The sequence below is a fragment of the Fukomys damarensis genome, unplaced genomic scaffold (assembly GCF_012274545.1).
Source record: "Fukomys damarensis isolate Sample0158 unplaced genomic scaffold, DMR_v1.0_HiC HiC_scaffold_11, whole genome shotgun sequence".
In the NCBI taxonomy this organism is placed as follows: Eukaryota; Metazoa; Chordata; class Mammalia; order Rodentia; family Bathyergidae; genus Fukomys; species Fukomys damarensis.
Window position 1 is genome coordinate 5,504,688 of NW_022900923.1, and position 24,082 is coordinate 5,528,769.

General features: G+C 38.4%; 1 protein-coding gene across 1 annotated transcript in view; it reads left to right on the forward strand.

The window, feature by feature from the left end:
* Positions 1 to 24,082, forward strand: part of Ush2a (usherin) — a 678,059-nt gene that overhangs the window by 63,376 nt on the left and 590,601 nt on the right. The window contains exons 4-8 of the mRNA XM_033762039.1: positions 13,406 to 13,469; positions 15,433 to 15,727; positions 16,709 to 16,893; positions 17,341 to 17,562; positions 18,696 to 18,789. Of these exons, the coding sequence (XP_033617930.1) occupies positions 13,406 to 13,469; positions 15,433 to 15,727; positions 16,709 to 16,893; positions 17,341 to 17,562; positions 18,696 to 18,789 (860 nt within the window). The remainder of the gene's footprint in view (positions 1 to 13,405; positions 13,470 to 15,432; positions 15,728 to 16,708; positions 16,894 to 17,340; positions 17,563 to 18,695; positions 18,790 to 24,082) is intronic.

Sequence of the window (24,082 nt, forward strand, 5' to 3'; positions counted from 1 at the left end):
ACTTGGTTTGAAGACATTTATTAGAATGATATCATGTCTGAAAACAAAGAAAAATATTGAAACCTCTGTCTAATAAGCTGAGAAATTAAAATTTACCATTTTGTACTTAGTTTAGCAAGAAATAAGAAAAGGTAGAATACCCGTGTTGGAAAGACATTGGGGTAACTTGGCAAACTGTCAAATCTAAAAAAATGTAAAAAACACTTAATCCAAGACTTCTACCTCTGGGCTATTATCTCAGTAATATAATTAGACATGGGCTTAATAGATACTCAAAAGTGTTCGCTGTAGAATTATTCAGAGTAGCAAATAACTGGAATCAGTTAAAACCAGTAAAAGCGAATTGATTATATAAATTATAATTCACATTGACAATGGAAATGAAAGGAAAGAAGTCTGTCTCTTGGCAGAGACTCCACAGTGGAATTACATGTTTCACTGCATGAGAAAAGTGAGTGTGCCTGGAGTGATCCCTAAATTTAACATAGGAGTTATTAATGACTTGCATATTATTTTAAAGGACATATGCCAAAATGTTAATCAGGACACCAATAATATTATGCCCTACAAGTAGAAGTGCAAATTTCTTTTAGTGTTGGCCACAATTACTATTATTATTGTTGTTGTTGTTATTAATTATTATTGTTGTTATTATTATTATTATTATTAATTTGGTACCGGGGACTGAACTCAGGCCCTTATGCTTGTGAGACAGGCAGCAGAACCACTGAGGCAAACCCCCAGCCCTTGGTCAAAAGTATTTTAACAAATGATACTTTACGACAAAAATATTTTCTAATTTTGCACGAGACACAAAGTGGAATTGCTTCATTGAGTTGGTTTAGTGTGTGCACAGATCTGAGCTCTGAGGTCCAACCCAACAAGCCCAGATTTTATTGTGCAGAGTGTCATCTTGGGAAGTGTGCATGTTTGAGTTCTGTCCTGGCACCTAGGATGAGGAGAACCAAATCTTCACTGAACATTTAACTCACTGGACATAAAAATATTATTGCTATAATAATTATCTCTTGAGAAGTAAGGCACAAGATTTAAAAATCAGGCCAATTTGGGGTTGTTGAATCTCAGGGCAGCTTCTCCAAAGCTAAATGATTTTGGCAAATAACTTCCCAATCCAATTTTCTAATTTGTTTCTTCATTTATAAAATGTGTTTTGTGTACATACATTTCTCAGTGATTACAAACCTTATAAATAATGAATGCCTGGTTCATGTTAGATAGCTTAATAGACTTTTGTTTTCTTGGATATTATTGTTGATGCAGATATGAAGCTTTTGGAGTTTGTAAAACTTAAGTATTTTCAAATTCTGTAATAGTTGTAAATTGTATCTAATTTTTTTGGCTCAAAATTTGCCTGGATGAGGGAAAAAACTATTTAATTTACAGCCATGACAGTAGATGTCGGGGAAATGCTGAGATTTGTCTAGGTAGACCCCAGGAAGTCATTTCCTTCTCTCTTTAAAGATTCCCAGGTCATTCTAGGACTTTTCACGGCTGTGTATTCAGGGTCCCCCCTGGTGCTATTTCTCCTCCGCCTGAAGTGCTTCCTTCCCTTCTCCTTCAGCACTCAGTCAGCTGAAAACCTTCTCTGTATTTACGCAGGCCAGACTGCTACACCATCGGACTACTCAACATCTCCACTGATTTTTAATGTGTGCCTCAAATTCATTTGGAAACTGAGTTTGTTTTTAGGTCTCTCGTTTTGATCTCCATGACGTCTCTTCTATATTCTTCCCCATCTCAAGTGAGAGCAATTTCAGCCCTGCACTACTTCTGAGAACACACCTAGGAGTCACACTTGGATTCTCTTTCCCTTGCATTCAACACCTTATAAATATATCAGAAAAATCCTGTTGATGTTATCTCCAAGATATATCCAGAGCTGACTCTCACCACCTCCCCTGGACACATCTGGACCAAGAGGGGCTGCTCTTGTCTGGACTGTGAGTCGTTTCACTACTCTGACTCCATTGTCCATTTTGTTCTTAACAAAGCAGCCACAGTTTTGATTAAGTGTGAGCCGAACATGTTCCTTCTCTGTTCAGAATGCTCTACAGTTCCACCTTTTCCCAGGAGTGGAAGCCGCCATTCTTACAGTGGCCTCTAAGACCCAGATATCTGATTGCAGTTTCCTCGCTGGCTGGATTCCTGTGCTCCCTTGGCCTTGCCCATGCTCTATTCCTCCAACATGCGAGGCCTTGAATGTGGGAAGTGCAGTTCTATTTTAGGGCCCTGTGCCACTGGCTGTGCCTTGAGCCAAGATGTTTTTACCACCTGCTGGGTAAGAACTGGCTGAGTTCCTGCTCCAGCTTTGCTCAGATAGCACCTTCTTAACAATGCTGTTCCTCCCTCCTTTCCTCCTTTAAAATTGCAAGCACCAGCTGCCCACCTTTGGTCTTCATGATGCTGCTGTTTCTCTCCCCATATCTCTACCTCTAATGTACTGTGTGATCTTACATACTGTTGTGCATATTTGCTTTTCACTCTAGAATACAAGTTTTGTGATTAAAGGAGGACATGGAGTCAAAGATGTTTCCCATATGGACCAAAATGAAAGTGTGTGCTTGTGTGTGTGTGTGTGTGTGTGTGTGTGTGTTTGTAGGCAGAAGAGAGAGGGAAGAGGGAAGGGACAGGGTAAGTTTAAAGGAATGAACATTAGATCTTTATTTACTTATGATAGTAAGAAATGTCCAAGTAGAGAAGGCAAAACATCACTTAGGACAAAAATCTTGTATTGATGATTGGTATTGGACCTAATCATATCGAGGTAAGAATATTCTCCAGAGAAGTTGATTTTCAGTCTCTAGATGCAGGTGAAATTATTGAAGGAGGCAAGGCAGAAGCAGAGAGCTCCAGAGAGAAGGCTGGGAAACGTGGGTGTGGTAGAGAGGCAGCTGAGCAACTCACGTGTGTTGTACAGGGAGCAGGAGGTTCAAAGCCAAGGGAAGAGAAGTCGGACAAGCGCTTGCAGTACTCAGCCACGGGCTATGCGGAGAATGAGAAGTATGAACGGATGATCATCCACAGGGCGGCCATCAAGTGTGGAATTTCAGCCTCAGGGAGGTGGTAGAAAAGACGGTAGATAACTGAAGCGAGTTACACGAACAGAGATGGGACGTTTCAGTGCAGATACCAAGAAGGTCGGCTCTGAAGAGAAGGATAGGAATCGGATGAAGAAAGCAGAGGAGGAAGTTATTTTCTCCGTCAGTTATTTATTATTATTATTGAACATTTTGTAACCATCTGTTAATTCTTCAAGACAACACCTCATTGTTCTCAGCTGTTGATTCTGGAAGTGCATTTTACAACTTTTCCTGATTCAAGGTATTTTAATAGTATTTGCATTGCCTGATTGTATATACTAATGTGTTAGCAGACTATATTGGACATATTTTTGCTGTTCTCTCCAATAGTAATTTCATTTGGACATTTATTTCCTTTTTGTGGTTCAGTGGCAGCTAGGAAATGTGCTCATCCTTCACCACGGATGTCTGAAAAAAATAACAGAATCAGAAGAAAATGCTGACGTGAAGGACCTACTGAATTTACTAGAAAATAAGTAAATTACATTGACTTTCCAGCTGAGAGCCATTATTATATTTTGAAGTTTTAAATTTTTATGATTTGTTTTTAATTTGACAAAATAAAGTGCGCTTTGTAGTGAGGCTGCTGAAGTTAGTAGAGATGAAGGATATTAACCTGAAGCCATCATGCAATTTTAATTTTGGGTCGAATTCTTGAAGGAAAAGATCAAAGGCCATTTTCTTGACTGAATGGAAACAAATTTGCTTCTTTTTTTTTTTTCGGTACTGGGGATCAAACTCGTGTCCTTGCGCCTGCGAGGAGGGACACCGAACCACTGAGCTAAATCCCTGGCCCTCAATTTGCTTCTTATTGTACCATATTGAGTTTGTTTCTTAAATATATAAACTTACTGATGTTTTTGTAAATCTTTTGTCAGTTTCAACCAGAAAAATTCTGCTTCAAATCATTGACACTTTTAGAAAAAAGTAACTACAAATGATCTTTATTTCTTTATAACCTTTTAAAAGATACCTATGTCAAATACTTGTATTTTTGATAAAATTATTCTTGTCTTTAAGGAAAAAACTAATTTTAAATTGTTGCTGTTTTCATGGTTTTAGTTTAACATTTCTGGTGACATCTTTTCTTTTCTCAAATCAGTGATTCTTCCAGGTAATGGATATTTATGGCTTTGAAATTTCAAAAAGTACTTCAATGATTGCTAAATATTTGTTAAGATCCTTCTCGTCTATTTTGCATTTCTACTTGTTATTCTTGTATGTATTTTATCCTTCTATATTTCAGTTGAGTCAGATAAAATTTCCCTTTTGTATATAAGTCATTTCAAATGTTTTGAACTAAGATGTATCTCCATATACTATGTATTTGGAGATTATATTTGTGTATATTATCTAACGAATTTTTTAACTTTCCTTTTTCATGAAAATAATTTTTGATTTTTAGGCATAGTTGATTCATTTCAACTTGTCTTTTAATATTCCATTATATGAGGTGTAGGGAAGGTGGGATGCGTAGGGGAAGAACAAAAAGGGAAAAGAAAAAAATGTGAGAGAATGAAAAGATGAAAATAAAGTGTTTGTAGATGGGGAGGGGAGGAGGGGGTGAAGGGAGGGCAGGGATAAGGGGAAAAAATGAGAATCAAGACTTGTCATGTAGAGGTACATTACCCCAACAATGAATGTAACTGTACTGTATCCCTAAAATGTACCAATAAACTCAATAAAATTAAAAAAAGATATTCCATTATATGAAAAAATATAAATTATTTGTTCCCATGCGAAGTTTAGGTTTTCTCTTTTTTTTTCTGTGAATAGTATGATTTTTGATACAGAATTAGCAAATTGAATGCAACCACATATAAATGTGACTATACATCATGACCAGTGATATTAACTCTCACCAATGCTAGATCATTTTCATGTACAAAATAAATCAATGCAATTTATAATATGAATAAAATACAAAGACCAAATGATCATCTTAGTGAATGACAAATAACATTTCACAGATCACTTTTTCTTTCATGAAAAAAGCTCAAAAACACTTGGAATCAAAAGGAAAATTTCTCAGCTGGATAAGGACTATAAAATCTCATAAAGAACATCATACTTTATGATAAAATGTAATTGCTTTGTCTCCAAGATCAAGAACAAGACCAGGTTGTTCATTCTCATGGCTATTTCTTTTTTATTTCTTTTATTTTATTTTTTCCAATAAGTTTATTGGTACATTTTAGATATACAATACAGTTGCATTCATCATTAGGATCCTGTACCTTTACATGATGTACCTTGGTAGGTTTAGGTTTTCTGAGTTTGCAGTTTATAGAATTCTGCAATTAGTGTTTCGCAAATGTCTCCTTGCATGAGTCTGTGAGGATTTCTGCAGTGAAGGTGCCGTGACAGACCCTTCAGTGCACTGCACTGCCGGCCTCTTCTCTAAAGTGACTGAACCAGTTTCTGTTTCCACTGGCAACAGAGGGGAGCCCAACGACACACATCCTCCTTAACTTCTTTGGTTTCCAGACATTGATTTTTCCCAGAATCATGAGTATAAAATAATCTCTGTTTTATTTTCATTAATAACAAGTAAGACTTTGGAGTTGTTTATTTGGCTTTCATAGTTTCTCTCCTGAGTAAAAAGCTTCAGTCTGTGTCCTGTTAAATTTACCACTGCCCTGGCTTTATTTGTTATTATTATTTGAACATTTATTATTTGAATTTTAAATGTTTTAACCAGTTCTGTGGATCACAAAAATATGCCCAGGTGTGGTTTTACTTGTTGACTTTTTTTGTGCTTTTGTTCTGTCACATAGGAGTCTTTATGTTTAATGTTAGTAAATATACCAATCACTTTTTTGGATCATATATTTTATATCATTTGAGAAATGACTTCTTATCCTGTTAAATATGATGTACTCTGTTTTCTTGAAATTATTTTTTTTAAATGTGTGAGGTAGCTTCTTAACTGATCTTTATTGGGACATCTCTGTCCCATTGATTTTTATTGAATATCCACTGTTTTCTAAGTGATTCTTAAAGCCACCTTACCCGTGTCTCAAGTCCACTTTTAAGATGGTGTGATTAACATTTTGTTTCAGAGGCCTTGCAAAGTGTTAGCATTTGGGTGAGTTTTAGTATTTTGCAGTGTGAGTTCTATTTTGCTAGTCTTTTCCCACATCTATTCTTTGGTCTATATTCTCCAGGTGAATTTTAGGGTCAACCTTCAGGGAAATGCCTACTTGTGTTTTTTAAAATTAGAATTTAATTTGAAGAGAGGAAGAAGATAAAAAAGAATTAAGATAGTTTATGCATGTGTACCGACACCCCGCAATGAATACAATCATTATGTATTACAAACTTGTACTAATAAAAATTTAAGAAACCGAAATGAATTTTAACTGTATAACAGTTTAAGAAGAATTTATATTATTATGGTGACTTTTCTCACTGCTAGTGATAATATAACATTCTATTTATTTAGGTCTTCTTTTATGTCTTTTAATGAATTCCTGCATAAGAGATACTCATACATTTTGTTGTATTCCCAGACGTCCCAAGCTTTTGGTGTTATTATCAACACAGTGAGTCCTCCTCAGGTCTTTTTGGGGAATACGCATGTTCCTGGGATGGCACATAGCTCTTTGCGTGTATGTAACTTTCTAGATTTCCAGGTAAAAAGAAGAACTCTGCAAAATTCCCTTTGGAGTTCTCATTCCTCAGTTTCTTTTTTTAAGGTTTCTGGTTTATTTGTTGTTTTCTCTAATTGTTAGTAGCAACCTCAAAGTTAAACAGTTGTCACTAATTTCTGTCAACCAGCATCCCTAGGAAAAGATAGTTCCCGTGTGGTGAACTCAAGCTTCATTAGTGGGTTCTTTTGGTGGATTGGATAGTGGTGCTTGTTTGAGGATGGAGCTCTGCGAGCATTTTAGCCTGAAACTGAACCTTCTGGTGACTTCAGACCTGCTGGTTCATGATTGCTGACTTTTTCCAAGATGACTGTGGAGCTTCAGAGAGGAGGTGGAGAAAAGGGAAAATTTTAATGTTACAGACATCTTGTTCTTACCAATGTTTGACCTTTTAAAAATGAACACTCCCCACATTGTTTCAAGATCTTTAATTTCCAGAGTTCTGAAATGTTAATTTGACACTCTTTTCTAGCCTAAGAATTGCTTTTATGACAAGGAAAATTTTCAGACTTTACTCTTCAAGGCTTAATCACATGTCTTTGTTTCATCAACGTGTCACTGTTTTACCTACAAACCCTATCAGGTTTCACAAGGCTTATAAACAATATGACATGTTTGGCTGCTAATATGTGTTCTACTTAACATCTTACATTCCCATTGCTTTGACGTTCATGGATAGATATTGAATTGAATTTTGCATGTTGAACTTGTATGCTAAATTAGTTGTAGTCTTTTGTGCAAGTTCGCGGTGCCTTTTAAAGTGGGCGATCCTGCCTCCTGAGCACTGACTCACATCATTTCTTCCTTTCCACTCGATGTGGCGCTTCTTATTTAGCCTTACTGTAAACTTGTTGCATAGACTATTTACTCACAGTTTTCTTGTTTAATTAACCTTGGTGTGCTGCCTTCTTGTGATGTGGGACTGCTGCTTTTCTGTCGTTACCTGTCCTTTTTCTGAGTGACAACTATGAGGTCTTTCTCGTATGAGTCATGTCTATTTCCTTGATCAATTGATATAATTAAGTCCTGTCTTTGCCATATAAATATTTTTTCAAAGAGGAATCTCTTTATAGAATGTTCATTCCGATGAGTGCTGTTTCAAAAATTGGCAAATAACAAAAGAATGAGTAAATCACATCCCTATGACTGTGCCCTTGAAATATTTTATACCACTCTCTTTATCCCCCGAAATCATTTTTCTTGTTTGGGATGGATGATTCACATTAGCTGTAGGCCTTTGGAAAACTTCCTCTAATTGTTAATAAAGAAATTCCTTCAAATGTGAATTCTGTAACAGCTGTAATGATCGTCCAATCACAGACTCCCGAATTTAAAGCTAAAATGGTTTTTAAAGGTTATAAAACCCAGCCCTTTTATTTTATAGGTGATAAAATAGATTTCATTATCCTGCTGCAGCAGAGCTTCCCTTTAGCTATTATTAAAACATAGGAAGTGACTTCTAACTTATCCACATTGAAAGGTACACCTCCATTTCTCCCACCCTGCGCTGACGACCATCATTCCTTTTTTTTTTTTCCTCATTGAGTTTATTGGTACATTTTAGGTATGCAGTACAGTTACATTCATCATTGGGATCCTGTACCTTTACATGACAGGTCTGGGTTCTCATTTTTACCCCTTGTCCCTGCCCTCCCTTCACCACCTCCTCCCCTCCCCATTTACAAAGATTTTATTTCCATTTTCTCCTGTTTTTTTCTTTTCCCTTATTACCTTTCCCCTACCCTTCCCACTTCCCCTACACCTTTAGCCCCTTTCTTCCCATTCCACGTAGTCAATCACCTCATTAGAACATCATTTCTCACTTGGAGGGCTGCAGTAGCCTTCTAGCGCCCCTCTCGTCTTCCACTCTCATTCTTTTACAGTCTTCTGACAGCTCTTTTGAGGCAGCTTGTGATCCTGTTGCTCCTCTACCAACAGCCCACTAGTGGCTTCCCATTTTACTCACAGTGAAAAGCCAAATCCTATCTGTGGGCCTTTGACACTGTAACCCTTTGCTTTTCCAGGGGCCACACCCTCTCTAATTCTGCACCGGGAAGCTGGCTGCTTGTGCTTCTTTAACATGACAGGCATGCTGTCCGAGGGGCCTGTGTGTTCACGATGCCCCTGGATGCTGGCAGAGCCACCAGAGTCACCTCCTGTCCATGAGGGCTCTTTTGATAAAATCCACCTTCTCTCTCACACCTGTGCTAATTTTTTCACATATAATTTTGTCAGCATTTATCACATTGTAATGCATTATATGTTACTATGATTATCTCTCTACTTCATTTTAAGCTTCATAAAAACAAGGATTTTTTTTTTCTAACTGATGTATCTTTGGCAGTTGTGAATGTGTCTGGCACGTAATAGGCTCCCAATAAATATTTGTGAATGCATAAACACATAAAAGAATGAAGTCACCCTGACATTTAAAGCCACAGTGGAGGCCCTGACAAAATCACAGCACTTATCATCTTTGCTCTCTTGCAGTGATAAGTAGGCCTTCCAAAATCTTGAGTGATTATCCTCTATTTGTTATGATCTGGTTCCTTGGGATAAAAAAATTTCCCTAGAGATTCTATATAAAACATTTTGAAGAATATTTAATACTGAGGAAATAAGTTGGATAACATGGAATACCTATGTTACAAAAAATCCTCTTTTCTCCTTGATAACTTTTAGGGTAACAAAAACAGGAAATGATGATTGTATAGTTCCCTTTGGTGGTGATATCAAAGTAGGTGGCCTAAAAAAAATGGAAATTTATTGTCTCACAGTTCTTGAGCGAGAAGTCCAACATTAAGGTGGCTTCTGGGCTGGGCTTAGTTTGAAAATTATGGTGGAGAATCCTTCGCTGGCTCTCATTAGCCTTGTGGTGTCCTTTGGCTTTTAGCTGGATCTCTTCAATTTCTGTCATCCCTCGGATTTCCCCTGTGCGTCTTGGTATTTAAGTGGCGACTTCCTCTTATATATTCAGAAAACAGTCAGACTGCTTTTGGGCCTTCCCTGATGATCTCATCCCTGTTTCCTTATATCATCCTATCCTTGCTTGCAAACTGAGTCATATTCACAAGTATTGGTGTCTTAGTCACTTTCCTCTTCACTGGGGGCCACGACACAGAGAGAAGGGAGGAGCCAGAGAGGGAGATGCATCTTCCAGACCAACCACAGTGACCCTGCTCTAACCAGGCTGCTTTGGAGCAGCGTACTTGGCTACTGACCTCATGGGCTCATGAGTCCGCCGATGAATTAGCACCCCGTAGGCTGGTCACCTTCCAGCAGCTCCACCTCTGAGCACAGGAGCTCTGGGGACATTTCTGATGTCGTCCACAACAACTGGGAAGTGAGATTCCCAATTCAGCTCAGAACAATGAATTTCTTCATGGATAAGGATGCTTTGCATGTGGTGGGAGCTTCTTTTTGCTTCATTTGTCCAATCTGTGACTGTCTCTTGAGTGTCCCTGTCACCTGTAATGACGTGACTGGGAGAGCAGCTTCACACATCTTGACTCCTCACTTTGAGGACAGTGTTCTTTGACTTCCCCAAGACAACCAGTTCCTCACCTCCTTTCTTTCTTGGTTTGTCACATCATCTGGTTCCTTCACCTTCCTTGCCACTTGAGTTCAAACTTGGTTGTACAGCTCCCCTCTTCTTCTGAGACACTACCTTTGTATTCTTCATTCCTCTTGTTTTGATGCATTCTTTGTGAAAATTCCTAGCCCTGGAAACCTCCCCTCATCTGACATTTCTCTTGAGTTCTCGGCGTGACTGGCGAAATCACCTAATGTACAGACTCGGGCCAGTGCAGCGTTGCCATTTCTTTTTTTTTAGGTGTCCCTGAAAGTACCTCTTTAGGAGCCCTGTATTTTTCCCTGATCAACCCTTCAAAGTTTCCTGTAGAAGCCATTACAGAGCTTTATCACTCTTCTTAAGTCCACTTTGCAATTGCCTCTCTGACTTCCTGTTTCCCTTCTCCCTTGTTCCCTCGTCATGAAATATCTATTGAACAGTTTCATCATGTGCCAAGGCCTTGGCTATGAGCATGAGTGAATAAGGCCAATCAATTACGGCTTTGTGTGTCTTGCCAGAGAAGACTGTTTAATATGCTTTCATGTTTTATTAAGTAAGATAGAGAAGTAAGTAGATATTAACAACAACAAAAAAGAAGACTAGAGTACAACATAGTGCTACAAGGGGACGTGGGACCGTGGTGGGCTTCAGACAGTCCCCACAGGACATACTTGAAAGCTGAGTTGGAAGGCTGGGATGGGGCAGAACATTTGAAGCAGAGGCAAATAAAGTGGAAAACCCGAGGGCTGAGAAGGCATAGCAGATATGGGATGTTAGGAGCGTACCCCACAGGGCTGCAGGGTAGAGTGTGCAGGATTTTGGGAGGACAAGGACTGGAGATGTGCGTAGAGGTGAAGCATCAAGAGGACATAAATCCAGCTTCTTTCCTTCCTGACAGATAGCATTTACCTCATGAGGCAAATTCACACTGTGAAGAGTGATTTTCTTGGTTTGTCTTCCCTACTCATCACCTAAGAAAGCCACAGAAGCTCAGATTTAGCTGTATTTACCTGCCGTCTTCCCACCTCTCCCTCCGTCTCTAGGAGCAGTCTTCCTTTCCTTGCTACTCCTGCTACTCTGCTTGGCTGTAGATCCTGGTTCCAGGTGAATGTGCTACACTCCACGCTGCCTCCATGGCTAACTTGTGGTGCAAACAGTTTACCATGTTTCTCTTACTCCTTTTAGCCAATGATAAAATTTTGTAATAATTTGTGTTGGAAACCCTCTGGAGAGTTCAATAGCATTTTACTAGATTTTTTCATTTTGTTTTGACCTCCTAATGTGACTGGAAGGAGCAGTTATTTGCACTTGTTCCAGTTGTCTGCTTTGGGACAGCTACAAAGGGGACCCTCTGGGTACAGAAGTCCGAGCAGAAGGCTGTGGAGGACACCATCTTCCTGGCAGCGTTGGCTTGCAGGGTGTGCAGAAGACGGTGTCCAAGAGGCAGAGGAAGTGGCTGTACGTGGATTATGTCTTAGACTATAGCAGTTGAAAACATTTACATGCATGAAGAAATATTCATGTATAACATATTCATGGTATTTTCTTCAGTCTAACTTTTAACGATGAATAAATACATGAGTTCTTAGAACATGTAAATTCCATGTGCAATGCCCCACTCACAGAGACGCACATTCTTTTGTTTGTTTTGATTTGTTTGTTTGTTTGTTTGTTTTGTACTGGGATCAAAATCAGGACCTTGTGCTTACGTGGCAGGTGGTGGCACTGCTGAGCTCAGTCCCTGGCCCAGACATGTACTCTTTATGCCTGCAAGTCTCCCCCACTTCTTTGCTCTTTTTGACCCCTCCTGCTTCTCATATTAACATCTGAGGCTGTTCATTGTGCTAATTCTACTCACCATAATTTATTGGTTAGTCTAATCTTTTGGCCAGTTTCCTCCAAGTCATTATGAAGAAGCAGCAACAGTGATAAACATTCTTTTAAAACTGTTATCAAGTTACTGGGAACATGGCACTTACAAATAGGTAAATAGTTGTGGTGTTGCAAACTTCAAGAAGTGAAGAAACGTCTTTGAGGAAATGATCATTTGGTGAATTAGCCATTACTCTGCATATCGTTTAAAAATGCTTAATTACTGAGTTAGCATTCTACATTAGGACCCACTGCCTTTTGTGTTCCTTTATCAGATTTCTCACTAGAATTTTACATTTTACCATTTTTCTCATTATTAAAAACATCAAAAAATTAAGGATGGTAATTTTCTGTTTCCACTCTCTTGGGCTTATCTGTCTTAGCAAGTATGAAATAAATATTTCATAAACAATTTAATAAAATAATCCCCTGTTGATTAAAGTTAATATCTACCTGTGTCTTGAAAGGTCATCTAATTCAACATACATTTTGTTTTGAACCTAATTGTCTTAGAAGAACTCCCAAGAGGTGATGAAAATTTAGAATTGAATTAGAAGGGCCAGGGATTTAGCTCAGTGGTTCCACTGCCTGCCTCACAAGCGCAAGGACCTTAGTTTGATCCCCGGTACTGGAAAAAGAGAGAGAGTTGAATTAGAGTGCTATGGAGATCTGTAACTCGGAGGCCACAATAGATTTTAATTTCTCTTCATTTTTTAGAGGTTTTCCAGACAATATACTAACCAGAGTTTGTAGAGGATTCAAATAGGTATTCTGGAGGGTTGAGCTAGAATGGGTGGGATTCAAGGGTGGACGGTGTTCATTTTGGCAGCGCGAGTGATCTGGAAGTTCTGCCACCCGAAGCAGATAACAATCAAATTAAGGGCCAATGAAATGAGAGATAGGTTTATAAACTAGAAAAAAATTTGATTTGAAAAGAAAAGCCACGGATTAGGTCAGTAAACAAGCGGGCCGAAGTGTTCCCTTTGACTTCAGCGTTGCCTGGTCCATTGACGTAAATACAATTATTTTCATTACTCATGTGAATAGATATTATACATTACTCATAGATATTGATCTTTAAGAGTTTGAAAGGGCAATGATAGAAACATGGCTTAACGCTTTGCAGCTTTGAAGGAACATCACTTAAATATTTTTCAGCCATTGCTTGGAAGACCAAGGCATATCTTATTTTGCACATCTATATTTTGCAGGTTTAGAGCAGTTTGTTGGAAGAATGCAAGATTTTCGATTGTACCAAGTGGCACTTACAAACAGGTAAATGGTTGTGGCATTGCAAGCTTCAAGAAGTGAAAGGTTAAATGCTGAATTCCCTCAAATAGTGGTTATTTACATTGGTGATCATTGCATTTTTCACCTTTGCAGCATTTGGCAAATATCACCTAATTGAAGTTTAGAGTGTTAGCTTTGGATAATGCTGTGGTACTTCCTCATCAGAGCTAGCCTATTGTTAATTCCTTACAATGTGAGGTTGATCAGACTCTTGATAATGTGTTTTCTCTAAGAAACTTTGAGTTGTGAGCCTTTTATAAAATTTGTAGTACATTTGTTTAAACATGAAATAGTTTCTAATACTGAAACATCTGCTTTTGTATGTGCCTTTAAAATTGCCTGTTGAAGTTATAACTACCAGAGAATGTGACAGAATGAAAGTGATTATCGTGATACGTGAGAAAATCTCAAGAGATGGAGCTGTTAGAATTGGAAACAAAAAGAATGAATATTTGATGTATTAACGTATTTCTTGCTATTTCCAGTCAACAAATGACCTCATAGTTTTGGGCCAGCTTTCATGAAAACTCCCCTCGTCTTCAGCATAGCGGATGATCTTTTTAGGACCTCTTAAGGCACACAGCTTTCTCTTTTGCTCAGACTTCAGGTGAAATTCTGATGAATAAAACCCTTGAAAATCTTTCTCAGCTCATCGTCTGATAACATGCTATATTGTTGCATGGATGAGTTGATCTCATTTGCTTCTATTGCAGGCCAGAAGGAGAATGCTCAGCTTCTTCAAGGGAGCTCTAGATCAGTATGGAGAATTTCCAAATGACAGAACTAGTTCTTGTAGGTTTGGGTAAAATGGCTCTTGAGCTAGCGTTGTGGTCTGTGAGATCCCTGGAATCTTGTACTTCATTTGTTGATGTAATCAGGAGATGGCAGAGCACAGGGGGCTGTAACATAGGAGCACACTTGAGAGGAATCACACTGCCACCAGCCTTAGTATCTTTCAGGTCACCTTTGTCTGAGAAATGCTACGCCACGAAGCTTGGTAGCTCTTCGGAAAGGAAGCTTATCCTGGGGCTGCAGGCAAAGGCTGCATATTGCATAGAGACTTTAGGTCTCATCCAAAAGTCGGTATCAATTGAAAACTATCAGTGAGATTTAGAGATATTGTCACTGCATGTGGCTTAATGAATAGAAAAGCTGCCGGGGCCCCTCCACTGCCCCTCAGGACCTGAGGCGGGGAGCCGGATCTCTCTGGATGGACCTAGGCTGCTGACATTGGCCTCCTGGAATGTGTGCAGAGGTGCCGTGTGGAAGACTGCCTATAAATAGTATGACTAATCCTGATCTAGAACGGGTACATTGCCCTTAATGGAAACATTAAATATATCTGCCTGGAATTGGCTTTCTCCTTTGACTGTTGGCAGATGCTATATGATCCAAAGCCACTGAAACATTTCAGGATGCCAGAAACTCTATAGATGAGTCACAGGAAGCCACTGACAAATGGTCTTGGCTTCAGTCCCTTCTGAAACAGAAGCAGTGAAAGTAGTGTTTGCTTTCTTTTTCCTTCTCATGGATGAACTGGAAACTCTGTTTATAAGTCTCATTGTTTTCAATATATTGTTGTTCACTCTCAGTGGTAAGGCAGTTTAACTAATGAAGTAAATGATGTGCTGTTCTATCTAATCACAAACAGGCACAGTGAATTGTTATATTTAAATGCATATCTTGGTAATCAGACAAGGGCTTATGCATGCTTCTTGATGCGAAAAGTTAACACAACAATGTACTGTTTTCCAAACACATTTTCTGAGAACAAAGATGCTAATTTGGCCAAGAATGCATTTGATTCTATGTTCTGTTTAGAAAATTATTAAAGATAAATGGTTATTCATCAATGCATGAGAAGAGCAATATTCTTGTGTTGCAATGCTTTGGAAATCTCTTCCTGTTAAGTGATCTGCCCTGAAAGCCTCTCTCCTGGCTCCCACAGAGAGGTTCTGGAAGTTTTCTCTGGAGATCTACCCCGGTTACACGTCCAGTCACACTGTCGGTGTCCCGGAAGTCATCCCCGTGTCCACCCTCTGCTTGAGCAGTACTGCGTCCCCAACGGAGCAGAAGACACAGCCAGAAGCAGAGTGTTACGGCTGAACCCTGACGCTCACCCACTTTCTTTTGTCAATGATAATGATATCGGTACTTCATGGGTCTCACATGTGTTTACAAATAGTGCCCAGCTTGATCGAGGAGTGACTATTTCAGTGGATTTGGAAAACGGACCATACCAGGTATGTAGGGACCAGGGTTGCTTCGAATTACTGCAAAATTTACATCATAAAACAACACAAATGACTTTTCACGCAGTTCTGAAGACCAGAAATGCAAAATTAAGGTGCTGGCAGGGCTAGCCTTCCTCCAGTATTTCCAATGAACATCCTTCCTTCCCCCTCCAACTTCCGGGGACTCCTGGTGTCCTTTAAATTGTGTCTTCACCATGGAGCTTTTGACGGCATTTTCTCAGGACCTCCTTCCTTGTTTGGAAGTGTTTGTCAGTTCTCTTCTTTCTTTTGAAATACCCACCCTGTGTCTTAAGATGCATTTTCTCAGGACCTCCTTGTTTGGAAGTGTTTGTCAGTTCTCTTCTTTCTTTTGAAATACCCACCCTGTGTCTTAAGGGTAGAGGACTTGGTTAGCATGTATAAAATCTTCAGTTTGATTCCCATCAGGGCAAACAAAGCAAAGCAAAACACTCACAAAAGTGCTAAGTGAGAAGCAAGAAAATAAGTTTTTTATTCATTATTAACATATTTTTGCATTTGGTTGATGGTTAAAAATTCGATATTTGGTTTTATGTTTCTTTTCTACTATGTTTATTCTAATTTACCATTTCAAAATTTACCAGCGTCAAATCTATATTAATTCAGCCAGTTGTTTTGTTATGCTACTTTTATGAGTGTGTTAGTAATTTATTTTAACCTTTTTAGTTTTACTAATAATCATGGGAATAACATTGCTTGTTCATGTCTTTACAACAGACTTCATACTGCAGTTTGATTTATAACATCTGTGAAAAGAGAGACTCTTTTTCAATTAGAAATTGTGTTGTTGTGTTGTGGATCTGTGAAGTTTCTGGATGTTCAGTAAATATTTGATAATTGTAATTATGAGCAAGTGAGCCATTATATTTAAATCTAACATCTGCGTGCCTTGGTTTATACTGATGTATCACACTTGACCGTCAACCCTAACAATCATTCTGCCTGTTTCAGGTGTTCTATATTGTCATTCAGTTCTTTAGTCCACAACCAACAGCGATCAGGATTCAAAGGAAGAAGGAGGACAGCTTGGATTGGGAGGACTGGCAATATTTTGCTAGAAATTGTAGCACCTTTGGAATGGAAAACAATGGAGATTTGGAAAATCCTGATTCTGTCAACTGTCTTCAGCTTTCCAAGTAGGATCATTTTAAGAACAATCAATGAGTGGATGACTTGGTCCTCCCTGTAGGTTAGAATGCTCTAAGAGATTTCTCACCATCCATCTGCAAGGGAGATTCTTGTAAAGCTCTAAAGTGACTTTTAAACTATGTGTACAGTTCTTCTAAGATTGTTTAGAGTATCTCTTTGAAATATCATTGGTGTCTTGCAGTTGTACTGTTTGATTATTTAGCAAGTGCTCTCCATTAATTGAAGCTTCTTTGGTTCTTGAACAAATGGTTAGCATGTAGAGCTTTCGGTGATGCTCCTATACCCTTTGCCCACAGATGATGTGGGATATATTTATTTTCTCAGAATGAAGACTCTAAGCTTTTGCTGATATTATGGTAATGCTACAAAGTTGTGATTTTGGTTTTGCCAAAAATATGATGACTTTTTTTATATCAAATTTCTTTCATCTCTAGGTTTACCCCCTATTCCCGTGGTAATGTCACATTCAGCATCCTGACACCTGAACCAAAACATCGCCCTGGATACAGTGACTTCTATAAAACCCCAGCACTTCAAGAATTTGTAAAAGCCACACAAATAAGGCTTCATTTCCACGGGCAGTACCATACAGCTGATGCTTCTGTCAACCCGCAACACAGATACTATGCTGTGGCTGAAATCACCATTGGTGGCAGGTAGAGTTCCTCACCAAGGTTTGCATGGGAGAATTTCACTATGAATTGTGTTTCTAATGAGGTTTTTGTCATGCTTAAAATGCAGTAAATCTCTACAGCAAAGTATATTCTAAGCTTTATATTTTGAAAAGATTTTGCACTCTAAAATCTTCTAGGAAGATGTGCACCTAAGTCTTTCTGCATATTATATAGCTCTGTGATGGAATCAGTGTTCAACAGCCATTGGATTTGGAGGTTATAATTCCTGGAGGGTGGAAGAGTGGAGCTCAGTGGTAGAGCACTTGCCTAGCATGAGCAAGGCCTTGGGTTCCATCTTCAGCAGGCCCTCCACAAAAGTTATGATACATAAAATTGACTCAGATATAATTTATCCTATAGTGTATACATTCCCTTGGTTTGTTATAGAATGAGATTTTGAAGGCAAAGAGAAAAGAGCTTCATTTGGGGTTCCAGCGAACATACCAGAGAGTCCATACATACAGGGCTTGGTCTTCCCAAATTCACAATTCCATAGGGAACATGTGTTGTTCTTGGTAGGAAAGATCTACTGTGCCCTTAGTAGCTTATAAATTTCTGATGAGAACTGAGAACAAGCTCAGTTGTGCAGAACTAGGCAGCAACTAATATAGAAATGTACAGATAAGAGTACATTTTGTAATTGGAATGAGTTGTTGTAGAGAATGATATGCCTGTGAATGAGGGACACCCTTAAAAACAGACCTGAATACCCCTGTGTAAGTTTGGTTTGTTAAGAAATAGCACAGTAAAAAGTAATGCTATCCAGTAATCGTTTGATTTGGGGAAAACGAACAAAAGATCGAGAGTATTCTTGGAGTAGTTTCAGCAGGTGGGTCCCTTGACAACTCTGCCACACAGTTGGGACAGGGTGCACAAGCCCAAGCCCCTTTCCAAAGTGGCTTGAAAGTGACCATCGCAACACAGTGTGGTTTGCGTATTGCATCCTTCCAGCGCTTCGGGATTGATTCAGTACTTTACAGAACAAGCACAGCATTGTAGAGGAACCGACTGTCAAGTCGGTCACACGTGCTCACCTGCCTTGCTGGAGTCACACGTGTGTTTTGTCACTGGGTTGTAAGCAGATCCCGTTGACCTGGCGCCGTTGATGTTCACAGGTGTCAGTGCCACGGTCACGCCAGCAGATGTGACATGGAGAGCCGTCCATATAGGTGTCTCTGCTCCCGGGAAAGCTTCACCGAGGGACGTCACGTGAGTGCTATTTCATGTGGGGGAAATAAGAGTCAATCAATCACCAATGAATCGATACAATTAACTCAAATTCAGTGAACCTAGTTTTGTTTTCCCTGCTGGGTATATGTGAAAATAAACCTAAAATGTCAGTTAAATTCACAGAGAGTTCCAGTAGTGAAAAATAAGTACTACCAATGAAGTAAAAAATTACGTTTTTAGAAGTAATTACAGTCAGAAAAAAACTGTAACTGTAAAAGACCTCTAAGGCTTTTCTTTCCTTTCTCTTTCTTGGTTTCATCAGCATGATCATATTTCATGAAACAATATTTAAATTGTTTCAATTTAATGCTAAATTTAAAAAATTAGTTGGTTCCTACTTCTAAAAGGTATTGATTGGCCAAAAAGTAAGTCCAATATAGGTTTTATAGATGCAGGGCAAGCTTTATGTGTTTTGAGACAATCAAGATTAATTTATTGCTGACATCAGGACATTTATCTAATTAATATGAAAATCTGCAGTAATTTGACTTAGGAGTTTTTTACTTTAGTTTGTCTTTAATTGTCCAGGGAAATATCACCGTTTAGGTGGAAAGTCTGTTTATCTGGAGGAATAGCAGGAACATGAAAAAAACAATGTAAAACTGACAGATCCTGGGCTATAAAAGTGTTTAGCATGAACGTCAACCATAGCAGTGTAAAAGAGGGTACAGCAGCTCTGACAATAGCACCAATTGTAACACAGGTGTTAAGGAAGGACTTCGTGATGGGTACTTTAGGTAGCTGACTGCTAATTTTAAAGAAATTTTAAGAAAATATATCACCTAACTTGTATAAAATGAACATGACATTAAAATGTAAATGTAACGGTCAATCTATTATAGTTGAGAGGAATATTTTTAAATCCAAAGTGAAGGGCCTTTGTAAACTAAACGAATGAAACACAAATAGAGGCAAATGCATCCGAAGTGAAGAAGGAGGTGAATGTTTTCTGTCATATGAGTTTCTAAAATTCTGGACTCCGTAGGGGCTCACGTAACTACCGTGTGGTGATGGCGATAGGTTGATATTTGCATCATATTTAAAAGTATCGTTAAGATCCCCAATGCACAAAGAGCACTTAAAATGTTAACAAAAATATAACAAGCCCATAAAAAGAGTAAACATGTGAACAAATGAAATTAAAAGAACAAAGGCGAATATTCAATAAACTCTTGAAAGTTTACCCAGCCTCAGTTTTAATCAGGAAAGTGCAAATTATAATAAAATATTGTTTTCAATATCATAAATTAGCCAAATGCTTAAAGACTGATAGCATTTACTAGTTGCACTTGCAAGAATACAACGCTGTATACATTGTTGATAGGACTACCAGTTGTCCCAATATTTTTGGAGAATAGTTTGAACATGTCTATTAAAATCTGAGTCGTAAATACAGTGAACTACATTTACAGTTGCTGTCATTCAAAAGAAGAGCTCTCCAATGATAAGTGTATAAAATAGGTCATATACATAAATATGGACTTATGTGAGGTACGATAGAAATATGACAAATATTTACATTTTTTTAAATTACAGTAAAAGACACATTGCCATTAATCCCCTCAGAATGCTCTCTCGCTTCAAACACACTCAGCCGTTATTCTCGCAGCTCATTATTCTGAAGCAGTCCTGGAAGTCCTCCTCCGTGTCTTTAGCTACACTGTTCTGGCTGCCTCTATGTCCTGAATCCACTCAGTGTTTCCCTTTCGTGGTCATTCTGACTTTGGGGAAGAACCAGAAGTCACACGGCTACAGATTCCGTGAACGAGGTGCATGAAGCTTCCATGTTATGTTTTTATTTGACAGAAATTTCTGTATGTGCTTGATCGACACAGGGTGATGAGAAAAAAGTAGACCAAATGTTTATTTTTTAAAATGCATTATAGCAACAGGCACACTCTGCGTTAATCAAAAATCCCTCACTTCCAATACTTGAATTCCATCATTATTGGCAGTGTGGTTTTTGATGTCATAATTTTTTTAGTATTTAAACATCCACTGTATCTTTCAGTCACCCCCTGTATACAGATGTATTTTAGCTTTTTAATAGTCACACTGTGTCGTAGTGTCCTGGATGACCTGAGACCTTCTGTACCTATGAGGCCTTGTCTTGGGCTTGTGTTTGATGAGTCAGTTCATCTCTTTGTGCAGTTTGCTTTGGAATTACAGAACATGTCATTTTTAAAAAATCATCCGTCAAGCTTTTGGCAAACTGCATTTCTGCCCTCTGAAATTCTCAATCTGATCTAACCTGCTCTTGACTAATATGAAATGTGTGGTTTACTAGCACGAGCATTGTCTAAACTGCAGACTTCAGCTCACACATCTCTGAGAAGGTGCTACTCTTGCTTCAGCTTGGAGGCGTTGATTTGCTTGTGGCTCCCGTTCTTATGTGCACACCTAAACTTTCATGTTCTTCTTTAGCTGCCCCACTGAATTTATTTTCCAGACCAACGCTTATACCGATGTTCATTTTGTTTTACTTACACATTTCGTCTCAACCATGAGTCAATGATTACTGTTAAAGAAGAAATCTTTCACATTGTTTTAGATTTCAAATGTCATGTCTTACAATTTAATTTAATAACTATGTCATAAGAAAAAAGATCTATCTGAAGGCTCAGTTTTAATAAGTTTGATTGTATTGGTGACTATATGGTTACAAAAATGAAATTAATTGAATTAGCTTGGCTGACCGACTCTTGAGCCCTAGCGATGTGTTTACGTTTTTGCCAGGATGATTTGTTCTCCATTCGAAAGTGACATTTATTCTGCTTTTCCTAGCGTCTTCTGATGATCACTTAAGATAGACGCTTTGTTGCCTGCCTTGTAATCAGTGATTTCTTTCGCCAACTTCACCCTTCCTCCCCAAGCCCCAAACCACCCACGTAAACAATGCTCCTTGGTCACGCAATGAACTGAATGTGTAGAGTTCATGTCAGCCACAGCCTGGCACTGGCGCTTTCCCACGATGTTACCAGCCGTCTCTTTCGTGTGGCTCCGGCTGTTTCACCCTCTCCTGCGTTTCGCTGGCCCGTCAGTCTGCCTCACTTTTCCTCCGTTCCCCATTTCCCTTCCTCGGCTGTCCTGGCCCCTTTGTTTCTTTCTCTGTCTCATTGCTCTCAGGGAAGTGTTGGATGTTTCACGATTCTTCAGTGATTTCGTGCTTCTTCAAAATAGAGGCATTCAGTGAATTAGGGCTCTTGACTGGCTTCAGAAGTCGAGTTGGTCTTTTTGGACTCGGACTCAGGTGGTGACCATTGGCTTATGAACTAGTGAGCTAATTGGCTATGATTTAAGTTGAGAATATATTTTAATGCTTCTTATTTGGGCATTAAGTATCTTTTGAAGACAGAAATGAATGAGTAGACTTGTGTTATTTGACTCCATGTAATGTTTCGTTAAGTCATGACTTCAGCCAGTGATACATACCCAAACAAATACAATTTACACAGTTTGGCAAATATGGCCGAGTGGGAAAATCCAATAGACTATTAAGTTTAATGATGTCCCACAGTGTTTTTAAATGTGTTAAAAATGAAAGAAATTATTTTATAAAGATATTCAGAAGCATGGCAGTCTCATTCTGTTATCGTTCAAAGTATTTTAATACATGTGGTGACTTTTGCGTCTGAAAACAATTGTCTTAGTATCATCTGAAAATATATTTATTCAAGTGCTTTTCATGTTGTTCTACTTTGTAAAATAATACATTTTAAGATAAGCCATTCGTTTTCTATTGGAAATGGCGTTCTTTTTAAAGACCTGGAAATAGTCCAAATAGAATGTCTTTAATTCACAGTATTATGCTACCCATTAATAATATTACTCAATAAACAGTGCTTTGTGAATTAAATTACAGCCATTTGGCAAACACAGGAAAATGTAAGCCTTGAGAAGCTGCCAGTCCTTGGCAGTTGCCTTTTCTTTGAGAAATAGTTTTTAGAGGAAGTAGATGAATGGAATGAATGAACTGGAAAGAAAGGAATGGAAAGGAGAATTTAAGAGAAAGTTGCCACCATGGTGAATATTCGGCGTGACATTTTCCTTACTTGTTTGTAAGTTTATGTCACGAAGTGGTGGCCCAATAGAGGAAGAGTGTTCATTACAATCTCAGTATTCTTTTTCCAGTGAGAGTTTTCCCTTGAAAAATCTTACTGGCCTCTCTAAATCACATGATTTTCCAACACTGTGTGGTATGCTTTGACTTTCTACCCCATTTATCACCAGCTGTAGCCTCATCTCTGGGTGGCTTCACTCAAGTTAACATCCGGTTTTGAAAGTCTTTTCAGCTTGGGAAACATAAACCAAAACAAAGCTAGTAGAATACATGATTCATTTCTCTGAGTGTCGCAAGATCAGCTAGAAATCCCCAGAGTTCCACTCCATGCTAACTTATCTTTGATTTTTCCTCTCATCAAAATAAAAACAAAAACTTTAAAAACAATTAGCAAAGACCCCGCTGCTCCTGCCCAAAGTGAACTCAATGCAATGCTTATTTCTTTCTAAATTATTTTATTTATTATACCTAAGACTTCTACCCTGGGGAGACTCGGTGACTATCTGCCATAATATTTGCCTAGAAAGTATGACCCATTTTGATATTACATTGGCAAGATAAGGCTTTGACTTAGTATATAATACATATCATAAGAAATGATGGCATATTTCAGCAATAGAAGATACATTTTAGAGTGTTTCTTATATTTTTCCCCAAGAATGACTGAAACAGTGAATGATTAATTTACTGGACCTAATTTTTGGATTGATCTAGGGCAAGACAAATACAACAGACTAGACACTGTTCATTAACTTTCAAGCAGAGTTAAAGATTCCTGAGTAGAATTCAAGAAAACACAGCACTGAACTTTCACGAATCATTAAATAGCTCACAAATAAGAAACATATAGTTTTTTCAATGATTAATTTTCCACTTAGCGACAAATAATCATTGTTGCTTGCAATGCACTTTTTGGGTGCTTTAAAAAGTAAGGCATCTATTGTGAAGTATTTGTAATGTTCTATGCAGTACACATGAGAAATGGTGCAGTGATTTTGTATACTTTTTATTCATTTTGGATGATGGAAATATCTTACAAAACTACTGATGTTTTCTTTTTTAAATCAATGTTCCTTATAAATAGTTTGCACACCCCAAAATGTACCCCTCCAATGTGTATAGTTCGATGAGTTTGGGCAGATGTGTGTGTCTGTGTGAACTACACCTCAGTGAGACATACATGGACTGTTTCCCTCTCCCAAATGTTCTCCT